This window comes from Aphelocoma coerulescens, chromosome 8 (assembly GCF_041296385.1).
Source record: "Aphelocoma coerulescens isolate FSJ_1873_10779 chromosome 8, UR_Acoe_1.0, whole genome shotgun sequence".
In the NCBI taxonomy this organism is placed as follows: Eukaryota; Metazoa; Chordata; class Aves; order Passeriformes; family Corvidae; genus Aphelocoma; species Aphelocoma coerulescens.
The window spans coordinates 21,927,847-21,943,212 of NC_091022.1; the positions used below are offsets into that span (position 1 = coordinate 21,927,847).

Here is a 15,366-nt window from a genome sequence, read left to right on the forward strand (position 1 = left end):
TTTCCCAGTGATTTACCAAAATATAAATATCAATCTAGTATCGATATCCAACTGAGATGGACAAAAACTCTCTAACAGTTTAGAGTTAGAAAGTGCATGTTTATTTGGCACCAGGCTCTGCATGGGATAGCTCCCTAAGATGTAGGCCCCAATACAAGCAAACATGATACCTTTTATTTCCAAAAATTATGATTATCCAAAATACAAATGCATATTCATAACATTAACACCTCCCAGTCTCCACTTCATATGGAAATGAGCTTAAATGTCATTAAGCATGCGTAGTGTGTGTTCTGAATTGAGTCCATCCATGGTCTCAAATTGGGTCAGTGGTCCCAAAAAAGATGAAGTAACTAATCTTTCTCATTTTGACCTTTTTGCCTTTCTGAGTTTTAACAATCCTAATTACTTCAGTGACCTCTAAGTTTCTTCTTGCATGACTTTTGGATGAGCTCCCACCAAGGGAGGAAATCGGTAATTGTCCCTGTTCCATACACCAACTTATCAATGTTTCTACTCCTCATTCTAAGCACAACTAAGCAAACATGCAAATGATAGATCATCAGTTATTTGGTAATCAGTTACTAACATCTAAAAACCCATTTCAGGTCCAGCTCTCCTAACTATTTTAATTAACTCTCACTGGGCCCAAATTCTTTCCTATTCCACCCATTTCAACACAGCTAGCCTATAACTAAAATCTTTATGTTTCTTCTAAATCTATGTTTCACCAGGCTAGGCAAACCCAGTTGCCTCAGACTCAAAAGATTTTTCTTTTCTAACAACTAGGACATTAGTGGGTGGTTATCTGCCTCCCAGTCTCCTTTTCAAAGGAGAAACCTCAGACTTCGGGGATTTTTCACTTTCAATTTTAGTTCCTATTAAAAGAAGGTACACACCCCCCAACTTCCCATACATACAGACATGCCTGCAATTTGTTCTAGGGAATGGGGGCAGCAGACAGCCTTCCACAGCAGCTGACCCAACAAGTCTGTTCCATTTGCTTTGCCACACTTCAGAATTACTCTTGGCCTGTGGCAGGAAAAGAACAGGGGCAAGCCCTGATCTCCACCGGGTGCCTACATTTATGAGGGAAGAGACAAGCTCTGAAAATCCATAGAGATGTTAAAGGCCTGTCTTGTGAAGAGAGGCCTTAATTAAGCCAGATGACAGGCTGTCATTACAAGAAATGCCTTCGGGCACCTCACTTATTAAGCCTTCCCAGGTGCCATCCACTGTTGTCTTTCAGAGAGGCAGCAACCCGGGCACAGCCCCACTGCCCTGGCAGAGGGGCGCTCCCGCAGGCACAGGCACAGCCTGCGGGGCACTCACTTCACACCACACGCCTGGCATTCATGCAGCAAGGTTTGTCCCTGCAGAACAAGAGGCAAAACAAAACATTTTGTCAACCAACACACATAAACACAGCTGTAACACAGAAAGGAGAAGCCAACTTTTCTTTCCTCTCAATACAAAAAGAGTTCTGGAACCCGCGGTGATGATGTCTATGGCATCACGCTTATGTTGTCATCCAATCCCACCCATGCCATGAATTACCAACAGTCTAAACTACAAATTAACACTAAGAAAACATTCAAAGTGCAGGCCCTCTAACAGTTCTGCAGTAAATCTTACTGTAGTTGCCCACACTTGTTTAGTGCTTCAATAGCAACAATAAGATTAAAACAGAAAAAAAAGCCCAAACTACAGTCCTGTTATTTCTTCCAAATGGTTGACACCTTCCTGTTTGCATATGGCTAATCTCATTTTCCCACTTCAGTGCTGGAAAAACCTATCTCCCCATCCATACACAGCCAGGGACTGCCCCGATTTTGCTTCAGCTCCTACCACCACACTGAGCCCATCAGCCAAAATCAGAGAAGGATGATTGTCTTTCACAGCTCTCACTCCTCGATTTTTCCCACATTGTGGGTCTGGGAAGAAAGGATGTAGTCACACCTAGCTACTTAGAAGTTTGAAAGATTAGTTAGTCAGTTGAGGTATCTGACATCCTATTTTATTTAGAATCATTGTGCAGGTGGAAAAAAATTACCAATTCTAAAACTCTAAAGGGTAAGAAACCAAAACTTCAGTTCTGCAAAGAAATAAAATGTGTTGTTAAAACTAACTTTATCTTACCTGCTTTTTTACTTGAACTTTCATATTCAGTCCCCTATGCAATAGTAACCCATATGTTTTCCTGTTTATTGTACAAATAAGCCTGATTTAAGCTTCTAATGTAAAACCAACTGTGAAATCCACTAGAATATTACAGTACAAAGACAGAAGAAGATTTATAACTTCTTAGGTAACATTCCTAAATACAATGTAATTTTATTTCCGACTCATTAAAGTAGTTTTTCCTGTAATTTCCAACTGAGGGCTTGTCACAGCTGATGATTAAGCTGCCATTCAGAGAATACCTTCAGGGATAGTCCAGGCTAATTCCCAGTTCTATTGCAGTTGTTTGATAAGATGCACACAGCATTTCTAAGAATTCATTTCTGACTGGCAGAGTACAATAAATCAGGAAACAGAAGTGACATCCCTTATCAAAACTTAACCCACCTGTCTATTTTTAGACCTGATTCCCAGACTCAGGTTTCAGAACATACTTTCATATAACTTCATTTAAATAACAGTAATACTTATCTATTTGCAGGCTGGCAATTCAAAGCATGCATTGGCCTTAATCTGGTTTGAATTAATCCTTTGCATCTGCTATTATAGTTCAAAGAAATTACTTCAATTAAGTTTAATTACTTCCTTCCACAGCTTTGGATACAACCCTTATTATATTTCATTACCCTTCCTCATGGACTGCATGGAAAATAGATGCCTAAGAAAAGTACAAAACCAATGAAATTATTAAGCAAGTATATTACAGATACATAACAATACTGTACATGTATCACATTAATTAAGTTATTATCATAGTCTGCAATCATATAAATAAGAGTATTAGGAAGGAACTTTTCACAGAAGATCAGCAAAACCTGATTCATTCTCTGAGGTTTTTAATACCTTTCTACCTGAATTTATAAATACTTTTAAATTCCTGGAAGGAAACAAGCCTATTAAAGCACAAAAACAATTTATACTTTTTACTCAAGGGCATATTAAAGAACATCATCTAGACAGTGAGTTGGTTACCAATTACATTCCTCAGTACTCTGCCTGTCTACTAGTTACAGAAGTATGCAAAACAGCTTTAGTCTTTCCAGTCGCCTGGAATACCATACCCATGATTCAATACAGATCCCACAATCTCCCTTTTTTTCCAACTACAGATGGTAGGAAAGATGAAGCAAAGTAATGCTAGTGCTATGTAAGTAAAGCAATTCTCCCTTTTTTTTTTTTTGGTTGAAAGGTCACAAGTGTTGACTTGGAAAACAAATCATAACTCCTCTATATAAAATGATTAATCACTATTTTGAACCAAAACAATCCTGTGCCCACTAAAGGGAAACATTAGATCAATGTTGCCATAACATTTCTGGTCCAAGCAATGAGATAACCTTTAAAGGTCCCTTCCAACCCAAAGCATTCTATGATCCTATGAAAACAGCAATTTTTTTGCAGTTAGTAATAAAATACTGATAAACTATAAAAGTAACAATAATAAACTGCACAGCTGTATATAGAACACTTCACTGACTGAAGAAATATATGACTAGTCATCACACATCTCAGGCTGCTAGAGACATAGACCTTGGAGACTGAACAACAATTTCAAAACTCATTTTCATTTGGCACAAGAAAATAAATATGTTTCCTCCCAGTAAATATTTTTTAAATCAACTGAATGTTCAAGTTTTTGTTTTATTTTAGTTCCACACAGATATCCTCCACATAGACTTCCCATAGTTTTATCTAACATACTGATGAGTTTTCCATTTTCCTTCTTTCAAGAATGTTTATTTCCATAAATGGATTACATTTTTCCATAGATTGCTGTAGAGCACTTTCATGCAATGCTTACTTTACAAACACAAGTTACTTAATGGTGCCATTAGCAAAATCCTGACATGTCACAGTACCTTGTCTTGAGGCCCAGAAGGAAATTCAACTCTCTGGCCTTATTCATGAGGGGCTTAGGACTGCCCTTTGAGAGCAAGATGTGGCAGAAAAAAACCCCTAAAAACGAGCAACACTATCAAATCCCATTTTCTTTTCAGTGTCACTGATAATGTTTTCCTGCAGATTTTAAAGGTAAAAACAAGTTATAATCCATTTCCACAGTATCTGTGACCTGCATGATATCTGCCTTTTGGGGGATGTGCTTTACTGTACAATTGTTCCTCACTGCAATGGCCTCAGGCAGATTTGGAACAGGATCTGAAGTAAAAGGCAAAAGAGAGGAGTTCTAACAAACAGCTCTTATAGTTGGTGTACTTGCTCTGAATGCCAAAGTCAGCTTCTCCCCCTGGAATCAATGAATGGGGAGTGGTAATAAGGTCTCATGCAAAATTTCAGTGGGGGAAAAAAGCACAGTCAATCTTCTTGTTAATTCATAAGTGCCACCAAGTGTAACATTAGTTTTAGCAAATACTGAAAGCTGAATTTTCAGAAACACTCATTTTATAAGCCTCACCAAGAGGCAGAGATACTATGCAAGTAAGCTTTAACAAAATGCCAGCTGAGCTTCATCTCATGTGCCTCAAAAGCACAAGCACCCATGGGAGATAGCAGGGGAACTAACACATGGCCTTTAGATGAGTGGTCAAACTTGGAATACCGATAGCATTTAGTAAAAGAACAAGGGAAACAAAATGTCTTCAGAATCCAGCACAAGCAATTTTAATATTTGTTATTTGTCAAAAAAGCATCACTCTTTCAATAAAGACCACCTACAGTGCAGTCACTGTTGTCTCTTGCTCTCGTAGGCTCCAACAAGGGAAAATTTTGTCTAGTCTTGTTTGGCCACATTATGCAACATAATAAAGTAGAGTGGACTTCTAATAGCTTCTCCAAGATCTGTGACTGACACAATAATAGGTAATCATTCTTTAATTTAAAAATTTTGCTGGAGGATGCAGTGATAGAAATACGATCTGCAGAAACAGGAAGCATAAAAGAACCACAAACATTTTAAGGATATCTATTCCCAACCCCTTCTAGGCTACTCTCTCATACTTACACCACCTCCTCAGCTTGGCCAAATGAAATCCTGCAATACTAAGGAAGCTAATTCATCTAAAAAATAACAATCAAGACAGCAAAAAGAGTTCTTGTTGCATTTTCGGTTAACGTAGCAGCTATGCTGCACCACAGAGGGGAGATGAGCAGCTGTACATGGCTTGCAGAGGTGCCAGTCTCTGAAGCAGAGCAGTGCTGAGGAGGGGTGAGATGTGCTGCTCCCTGGGACAGAGCCTGCATGCTGACTGTCAGACTCTTGGATTACACACTTGGCTCTGCGATCCCCATCTGTCCTCGTGGTTAAGGCAGCAGTTACAGACAAGGCAACTGAGTCTCCATACTTAGGATTCCCAAGAGGAAGTGGGGTTAGAATGGGGGAAGCTTCAATGGCATTTCCAGGTCCTTAGTTCTCTGTTTTCACCTGAAGTGACCTGGCAAAACCACTAAGATAACCTTAACTGGTTTAATGAAATAGGAATAAGCAAGTGGCAGCAAACACAAAGTAAAAAACACAACATAAACTTCATTTCATAGTAAGAGTTGTGAACTGCAGAGACAGACCTACAGGTCCCTGTAACAGATACAGATAATTTAACACTGGCTGAGAGAAGATGCACAATAAAGGAAGGATGTTGTTCAAAAAGTGCCCCCAAAAGGTGCATTTTTTCTCTCTGGTTTGGAGTATTATTTTCTCTTCCCACGGCCCTTCTCAAGAAAAACATTTAGTAGGGTAAAACTAATTTTTCTGTAAAAATATTTTTGTATCTCGTGGAAGAAAATGAAAAAAAAAGACAGACAAGGAATAGAGACACAGAGAGAGACAGCTGTCTGAAATTCTCTCTGTAATCATTTGGAAAAAAGTTACAAAAGATTTTCTTTTTGCAAAACTTCCATTCCCCAGTTACTAAAGATGTGTCTTCCACTAGTTTTTTCCCCACATTACACATTCCACAGCTCCCAAGGATCCCACAGAATGAGTCAGTCTCATTCTCCATTCCATTTTTAAATTTTTGGTTTTTTGTTTCCACATAAGAAGCATTAATAGAAAGCTCTCTTCTGTTAACAGCTGATTTTAACCTGACTAGGTTGTCAGAGTTGAATGTAAACACAGGAAAACTACAACAGATCAGCTGGCATGAAGTAACTTGTAAATAATGTAGCCACATGGCTCAGAGGACTGAGGTGCAAAAGTTTAGTAAAACTATAAGGAATTTCAATAATCACATAAGCCCCACTGTAGACACACATAACCTGGAATTAAAATATTTAATCCCCCGAGAAATCAAACCAAACCAAGTTTTATAGGAACTTTATTGTGGTGTAACTGCATCCCACCAGAACACAAGATATCAAAACACAAAAAATTAATCTAAAAGATAAAGTGATTTCCACTTACGGAGAAGGGCCAGATCATAGGAATTTTGAGGAGTACAGACATGAACCACAAGCACATAATTTTATAATCTAATATAAAATAATGTAATAATAATTATTGAAAGTACACCAAGCAGCACTCTACTGGCCTCAATGGGTCAGTAGCAACATTTTTGTGTATTAAAGGGTTAATAGATACACACTGTTATTTCTTAAATGTAACATCAGCCCATCATTCGGAGAAAATAAGTATGCTTAAAACTGGCTAAACAATAGATTTGGAGAAAACTAAAAGCTGATGGCTAACAAAAGGTTGTGAGTCTTACAAGAAAAATATTAATTGGTATTTGGTTTCCAGCTTTTCCTATTTAGAATTAAATCACCAAACCTCATGGAACAGGGACTCATGTTGTAACATGCTCAGGGGGACATTCTCTTTGCCAAAGCCCTAGGAAACTTTTCCTAGTATTAGATTATATATAATTTTAAGGAAAAGAATTTAAGAAAGAGACTTAAGATACCTAATCCTACACCAAACCAACACTGCAAGGAACACATCATTAGAAGAGACAGGAACTATAAATAATTCATTCCGCATATCTTCTGTACAAATTGCTGTTCCCATGAAATAAACATGTTTTTTCTGATTACTTCCAACGGCTCCACACCTGCTGTCCTACCTGCCTAGGCCAGCATTCCTCTGCCTATTGTTAATGCAAATTGCTGAATAACATATCTTTCGTAAGAAGCTACTGCTTCATTTAATCATTAGCAAGTGTAGTGCTCCCATGTTAATTTTAAATGTCACACATGCTATGCAGGTAAACAAGAAGTGCTTAACAGGACTGCCTTTACATCATATGAACATATGTTTGGTGATTTAACATATGCCCCTGAACAGCATCACTTACAAGATCTCATCTCCTAAACCCTTCCAGTTCAGTTCCTGCCTCACCTTTGCTCTTCTCAATAGTAAATATGAAAAAGAATATCCAGCACGGTATTTTATCCACTTTCAAATACATAAATCAAAAACTGTCATGTTTTTCAGGTGCTTCTGCTAAAATAATCAGAACAAAATAACTGTCATTATTTTAAATACAAATCCCATTTATACAAATTTTGTACTCATAATTTTAGCTAGTTGACTGACTTAAAAAAAATATTATACTGGTCCAGCTCCCAGAAAGCATATCAATGCACCAGTATAAGGATATCTTACTTGATACAACTTGGGAGACTGCTATCAAAAGCAGATATGTGACTGTGTAAAGGCAATATTTGCATAAACATAGGATGTTCCTGAAGGGGCAGGGAAGTACAGAGAACAGTCAGCTCAATATTTAACATTTTCTGAGATGACACACAGCAATTCTCACCTCATCCAGCCATAATTTATTCTGTCCACTGATTCAGGAACACAACACATGTTAGTCATACATTGTCCTTTTATAGTTCCCATTCACAGAAACCAATGAAGCCACTGGAAAAGCAGTGGCCTTTCTTATCTCATCAGTCTGCAGGTTATTTACAAGAACCACGACAAAAAATGCAGCAGATGCAGCTTTTCCTCCAAAGCAACAGCCAACTCATTCCATATGAGTATTTGAGGCTGACAACAGCAAGGCAACTGCTCCCTCAGCTTTAAGAGATGACAGGCCCAAGGCAGAGTTTTGCCTTATTTACTAGGAATATATCCAATAAATGGAGCTGTGTTTACCCACCTTGGTTACAGATCTCCACAAAGATCGATTCTTCCCAGCACCTGGTCAGAGGTCTCAGAGAGGTCTCAATCACTAGTAAGATAAAACACACCTCCAGCACTCGTTGTGTGTGTGCACACTTCCAGCCCTGTGTGCTATGAATCCTAGTATGGATGGAGAGCAGCTGATAGGCAGAAGAAAGTATTGGGAAAATGTCATGGATAACAACCACAAAATAAATTATCTGTTTAATATCTGAAAGTAAAACTAAAAATCTAAACCAAATTTATAATCAATAATTTTTCTTGCACAAAATAGCTCTTTATATTATGGTAGAACCTGCTCTGAGGAGGGGATTGGCCCAAAAATTATATTTATCCATTAGCCACCAGGAAGATAAAGAAATTCACTTTCCATTTCATGTGTAAGCATTCGACCTTTCTTTCCTAAAAAATACACAGAAAACTTTTTTTCCTCTTTATGCCAGAGACACAGAAAAAAAATCCTCTTATAGTAAAGTCAATCTGCTGCATAGATACTGCTTTCCTGGAAAAAGATGAGAGAACAAATCCTGGAAAGATCACCATGTCCAGTATTACTCTTCTGGAAGGCACATAGATACTGCTGGAATGAAACATGGCAAAGGAACAGACAAAATGCTAAAAGCGCTGCCTTTTTTAATTAACCACACAGATGTTGTGATAGTTGTGATTAAAACCTAAAATGTGGGGTCTTTTAAGCTGCATTTCACACTCCCTTAAATAATCATGAATGTTTGGCAAGAAAACAAGGTGTGCTTTTCTTTTGGCTGCCATCTCACTAGAAATAGGTAAGAGCACATCTCTCCTGTATCTCAAGGAATTTCAATACATTATGTCAAAGTATAGGAATTTGCTGCTTCCTATGATGGTTTATGTCATACTCTGACATGCCAAATTATCTGGCATTCAGGACTTCAAAAAGGAAATTGAAAAAAATGAACAAGATATAAGCCACCAAAGCTCACGTACACGTCTACAAAGAGGCTGAATTTTGAGAAGATTCCCTTTAATATGTGATTCATACCCGTGATAATCATAGAATCACAGAATCGATTGGGCAATTTGGCCAAATCAGTTTGGGCAAGGACACCTTTCCTTAGACCAGACTGCTCAAACAGTGCACAAAGACAGCGTATCCCTGGTAGGGGGAAGCCTAAAACATCTGGATGACACATGCTTCATTGTTTAAAAATGAACTGCAAAATAAAAACCTTTCCCCATCACTGCTTTATCGAATAACTACTCGAATGTATGAGACACTTCATAATTTCATGCTGGTTTTGTGCTTTTAGTTTTCACACCACCAAGTCAGACACAAAGCTCCAGTTTTAAACCAGCTGAAGCTCACTTACACTGGAGGTTTTCTTGGTTTAGCTACATGGGCATCAAAATCAAATTCATTCAACCAAGTTAAGTTCTCTTGTAGGACTAGACTGACTAGATACTGTCTCTTTCTGGGAGGAGGCTAATATATTCTCCTTAAAGCATGATTAGTTTAAGGTCATTGCAAGCGAGAGTGAAAAGCGGTTCTATACTTCTCAGAATTTAATTCTCCTTAAATTTTCAAGGAGTGAACATAATAAAAAACACATGATGAAATTCCATGAACTGCACTCCATAAAATCTTACATGGTAATTAAGCACCGCTGGAGCATGATACGGCAAATCCTAGCCCTCCCTGCATATTGGCAGGTTCATTAATGCAGCTTCATTTACTCTGGAGCAATTTAGAGGTAAACAATGTAGAATGACAAAAAAAAAAAAAAAAAGTATTTTATTTAGAAACAGAGTAATTGTAAGAATTTTATTTAAAATAGAAATATCCGATGTAGAAAGAATTAAAAATGGAGTTTTGCCAGTTTTGTTGGTTGGGGGAAAAAAGATGGGAACATTAACCCATAACAAATAAGGATGGAGTGATCCACAAAAAAACTGGTTACTACCTCAGAAATCCTGACTCTTCTCTCTAACTCCTTGTTGCATCCACCTGCTACTTTCCAGCTTATTTATGCACACCTCCTAAGAGGCACCTTTGCTTATTTACACCTACCTTCCCTAGAGATACAACCACATAATCCTAGGAATGATTCCAGTTACAAGAGAAATGCTGCAGCTCACAAAACTGTTGATCAGGTTAAGACATTACAGCAAGCCTGCAGCAAATTCAGGCAGTGCTGGAAAATGACCCATCAGCGCAGCATCATCTCCCATATGGAGGGGAGGTCACCCGTGTTCCTTTTCCAAGGATCTCTCCATGTCTTGTCACATCAGAAGAAGGAGCACAGCATGAGAATCAAACAGGATTCAAGTACAATTCTCAGCACAGGAAAACGGATGGATGCCATGCATAAACATTGCTGCAGTCAGTTTAACAGTCAAGGCAGAATGTGAATTATCCTGGACCTGATTCAAGCAGTATATAGAGGTCAACTCTATGGAAGTGCTTGCATCCTGCAAATCTCTAGTAGAGAATGGAATTGTGGTGAGACTCATAGCCTACCCTGCACAACAGAGCAGAGAATGTGCTTTTGATGATATAGAAACTTGGGAGGAAATACCTACACTCTTTGTCATGTACATAGAGGTTAAAAAAAAAAAAAAAACCAAACTAATAACTAATTATCCACAAGATTACAAGCATCCAAACACTGAGATCAGATCTTTTCAGACCTTCTGCCTCTCTCCTCTGAACAGCTACTTGCCAGGGTGGAAAATTTAATGTAATGAGAACAGCTTTGCTATTTTAGTCTCAAAAGTGCAGATGGAGCATATGCCTGTAGATAGTAATGTTATCTGTATTACTGCAGTGTCTGAAGACCCCAATCAGACATAGGCCATTGAACACTCAGAAAAAACTCTCAAAGAAAATTCCTGCCAAAAACAGTTCACCATGTGCAGTAAGGGAAAAATGCAACCTGCAAATTTAATTAAACCAGTGGAGATAACAATGGAGAGGAAACATGTAAAAGAATTGTAGATGAACACACAGGTATGGCCAACTTTGACAGCTGAAAACAGTACAAGCCTGTGCTGAAGGGTTTTGTTTGTTTGAAACCTGTAAGTTATACTTAGCAAAACAGTTCTTTCAATCTTTAAATTAGATTTTAAAAATATTAAAGAAGCTATGGATTTTAGTTGGCCACCTGCTTACTTTGAGAGGACCCTCAACCAGCTGTGGTAGAAAGAACATTGCCTCACATTATGCAAATACTACTTAGACCACAGAGTTTCACTGAAGGTTTGTGATCTCTGTTGGTAGAAGGTCACATCCAGCCCCTAGGCACATGAAATCTGTTGTTCACTGCACACTAAATACACAGCACACAAACCAGAAGGAAATGTCTTTGTAGATTTCATGCACAGTCCTCACTGTACAGGCCCATCACACATGGATTTTGTTTATTAAGCTCTACCACATTAAGCCTACACAGTTAAAATTGTACTGGGATGATAACATAATCCACCTCCATCATCCTCTTCAAACCTTCCATTCAAAAAGAAGAGTTTGGAAAAAGGGTAAGACAAACCTCCTGCGAAGTGCAGCGTGTGCAAACTAAGTTACCTGTCCTTTTTGCCTTAAAATATCATGGTCCAGTCCTCACTGAGGGATATCATGGTTTTACAGGGTGTCATCATTCATGTTGTGTTTATCATAAGATGACACATACTTTGAAGTATTATTTTTCAATTGCGCAAGAAGCAGAGTTGGAAGTGATTTATTGAGTAAAATCTGTCCTCATTTTCAAGAGTCACTGGCTGATACAGTGGAACTTAGGGACTTGAATATAATTAGGGATAAGTGACTACATAACTAATAATCACTGCTAATCTGGTAGCTGGCAAGGTGACATGCAGCTACCATAGTAACCAGTATAAGATCAACTGTTTGCTTCCAAGAAATGCCTACACTTCACTCAGCTATTTGCCATGATTTTTAAAGTCATGACAGGGAAAATAAAAACACATCACACACTTCAGAACTTGCTTCTTTCTCTGCTTTTCTTTAACCAAGAAGAAAATTCCTCATAATTTCACTGGTTTTACTGAGAATGTCCCACTACTGACTACGAGACAAAGTTTCTGGAGCCACAATCAGTAACAGCCCCACCACTCTTACCTAGGAAAAGCGCACAACAAACACCAGAGAGACAGCAGGCACCCTTTGGAAAAATCCTCCTCCCAAGCATTTTTCACAGGCTACACATGGAGATTATTTCATGCAGTAGTCATAGTATAAGGAGATCTTCACATCTAAAGATGATACACCTCTTCTAACGCGCTCTTAACCACTCTAAGTAACTCCAGTTAATTATTAACAGCTATCTCTGTTCTTTACACTTCACAGACACCTCTATCCAATCTCATTTATATTAAACTCTCACTCATATGAAACTCCAATACTCAGTAAGTCTCAACATCTTTCGCAGGGGGTTACAAATCTAGGAACAGAGGAGGGCAAGCCACAAGGGAGAGTCACACAGACACTCAGGGCTCAAGTGGAAAGGATGCACAGTTCTTCTGGCTTCCTATCCACTGTGCCACTACCTGCTTCAAATCTCTCCCTACAGATTTCTTTCTTTTTTTTTTTTTTTTTTTTCCACAAGCTCAGGACAACCCCTAGAAAAAGAAGAAGGGTGTAGCTAACAGGTTTATATTTTCAGGAAGGTATTAGCCTAGTGTCATGTCAAAATATACACATTATTTCGCATTTCCTTATTAGGGAAAAACCTTGCAGAGCAGCTACAGACATTACGTTAAAAACTCATATACAAGTAAGTATCTTGAGATAGACATTTAAATTACTCCTGTGGGATGTTTGTCTGAGAAAATCCAGCTTGCCTTATGGCAGTGCTAATCTTCTCATATCTGTTTCACTTTTTATCCTTGCACCTGCCTGTATTAACAAGATTAAGAATTAAGCTGGAAGGAGGCTGTCTGTCAAGGAATACCAATTAATCTATTGATTTAACCATCAGAATAACAACGAAATGGAGATCCAGGCCCGGGTAAACAGAAGGTGTTTATTGTACTATAATTCACACTCTAAGTCATGCTTGTGGCAGGCTGTAACACCAGACTGCAAAGGGAACTATTAGGAGGGTGAAAGAGACACTGGAGTTTCCTTATTAAAGGATTCTTACTTAACTGTTACAGCCAAAGGAAAGATTTTGCATGTGATCTGCCCACAGAATTTTTGAAAAGTAAGAAATTCTGTCTTCTGGATCACTTGCAGATACAACCTAAGTCATTTTGGGAGTGTTTAAACAGGAGTGCACATGCTTATCTTTTGTGAAACCAGGCTCCATTCACAGAGCTCACATCTCCTCATCTCAAATCACAACTCTCAGTTGCATTACTGCTGTCCGGTTAAAGGAGTTTGTTACCCTCTAGCTCCAAGCAGGACCTGCTAGTTCAGGGACGCTTCTGCACTTGCAGCAGACTTTGCCATATTTATTAACATAAGCTACCACAACCTACAAGACAGACAAGTAAAAACACATCCATGTACCACAGACCCACTGGTTGAGAATGAATGAATGAATGAAGAAAAGAGTGCAGCAAAATAACAAGTTTTTTTTTCAAAGTTGAAAGCTCAAAAGCAGTGCTAAGGATTGGATTCATGGAGACACCTAAACGTTTATTATCCAGAAGCTGTTCTAAAGTTTTGCAATTCATCCACTTTGTTAATACGCTGAAAGCAACTGCTATCACAGGCCATCCCCAAGTTTGGGATGCCCAACTCTATGCTAGAAGATCAGACTGCAAATAACAAAGAATTCACAGATTTACGATCAGTTTTACTGAATCAGCTTTACTTGCTAAAAGAAACAAAGCGCAAATCTACTCAAAGTATGCACAGAAAGCAGCAAGGCAGGTAACAAACAGACGTGTTGCAGGATCCGAAACAGACCAGATAAACAGAGCAGGTAACAAATGGATCCGAAACAGACCCCTCTGCAGCCAGGCACAGGAGGGACTCCCGCGAGTGACAGCGCTGCAAGGGAACAAACGCCGCTTGTTCCCGACTGACCGCACTTCCGCCTCCTCCCATTCAATCCCCGTGCTAGGGATGCTCCCTCCATCTGCATGGCATGCGGCTTCCACATACTTTTACTTTTTAGGTGAGGGAAGCAGGCTGGAGAAAGCATGTGATCACACGGTAAGTTTATGCTTATATTTGCTAGCGTGAAGGGGGGGAAACCCGGTATCAAATAGGTTGCTTAATTAGAAAATGCAGTGAAATACGGAGTATAATTGTGTGGAGCATGTGGATCTGGAGCAGATTCAGCAGGGGAGTGTGTGCTTAAGGAGCAACCGGGACAGCTGTGGACATCTGCGACCGCCGCTTTAAGAGCAATAAATGCTGCATGGTTAGAAAAAGAAAATAAGTTACCCGGTTTGTCCTTTGTACTGGAAGTCTGTTGCCCAAATGCTATTGCTCCTGAAGGAATTCCGCGTAGGAAGTCAGCTGAGACAAACCAGAGCCCCTCTCCCCCCTCCCATTATTCGGTACACGCTTCTCTTCCCGCTAGCTCGCAGTTCTGACAATGCAGGGAAAGAGAGAAAGAATGGCAGAGGGAAGCAGAGCACAGCTGTACGTTGCAGAATTTCTCCATATTCATTTGCCAAACAAAGCCAGTATTCAAAAAGACAACGAAGATGCAATAGGACCATACCAAATCCATGCCTCTGAGCAGCGAGGGGCTCTCTAACAATGCAGTCAAGCAACAGATAGAGATTTACCTTCAAAATGCAGGCCATGTTCTTTCTCTATCCTTCCTACCAAAGAGCAGCAGGATTCTACTTTGTGAGCAGCAGTTCCAGTGTCAGGCAAAAGGCTGGTAGAGCTGCAGAACTGCTAGAGCCTACATTCCTGTAGATCCAAATAAAGGTACCACGCATCCAGGATCCGTTAGTCATATTAGTCTTTTTATGCCCCGTTTGTTCCACCCATCAGCTCCTGCCACTGGCTGGGAGCCAGCCCAGCACCTCCCCTCCGTCACATGACTGAGTTTGATTCATGGCTCCAGTGTGTATTTTCCTAAGCTACAGGAGGCTCTCGCGCAGTACTATACGTACAGACAGCAGTCTGTACCTTGCAGAGGCTT

General features: G+C 39.3%; 1 protein-coding gene across 8 annotated transcripts in view; it reads right to left on the reverse strand.

The window, feature by feature from the left end:
• The window catches only part of ST6GALNAC3 (ST6 N-acetylgalactosaminide alpha-2,6-sialyltransferase 3), a 220,182-nt gene extending 205,054 nt beyond the window's left edge, over positions 1-15,128 (reverse strand). For 4 of the 8 annotated variants that reach the window (XM_069023245.1, XM_069023244.1, XM_069023247.1 and 1 more), the window contains exon 1: positions 15,002-15,128. In XM_069023245.1, the coding sequence (XP_068879346.1) occupies positions 15,002-15,019 (18 nt within the window). In that variant the 5' untranslated portion in view covers positions 15,020-15,128. The remainder of the gene's footprint in view (positions 1-15,001) is intronic. The other 4 variants (XR_011152494.1, XM_069023249.1, XM_069023243.1 and 1 more) reach the window with 3 other exon arrangements.
• Between the last annotated feature and the right edge of the window lie 238 nt (positions 15,129-15,366).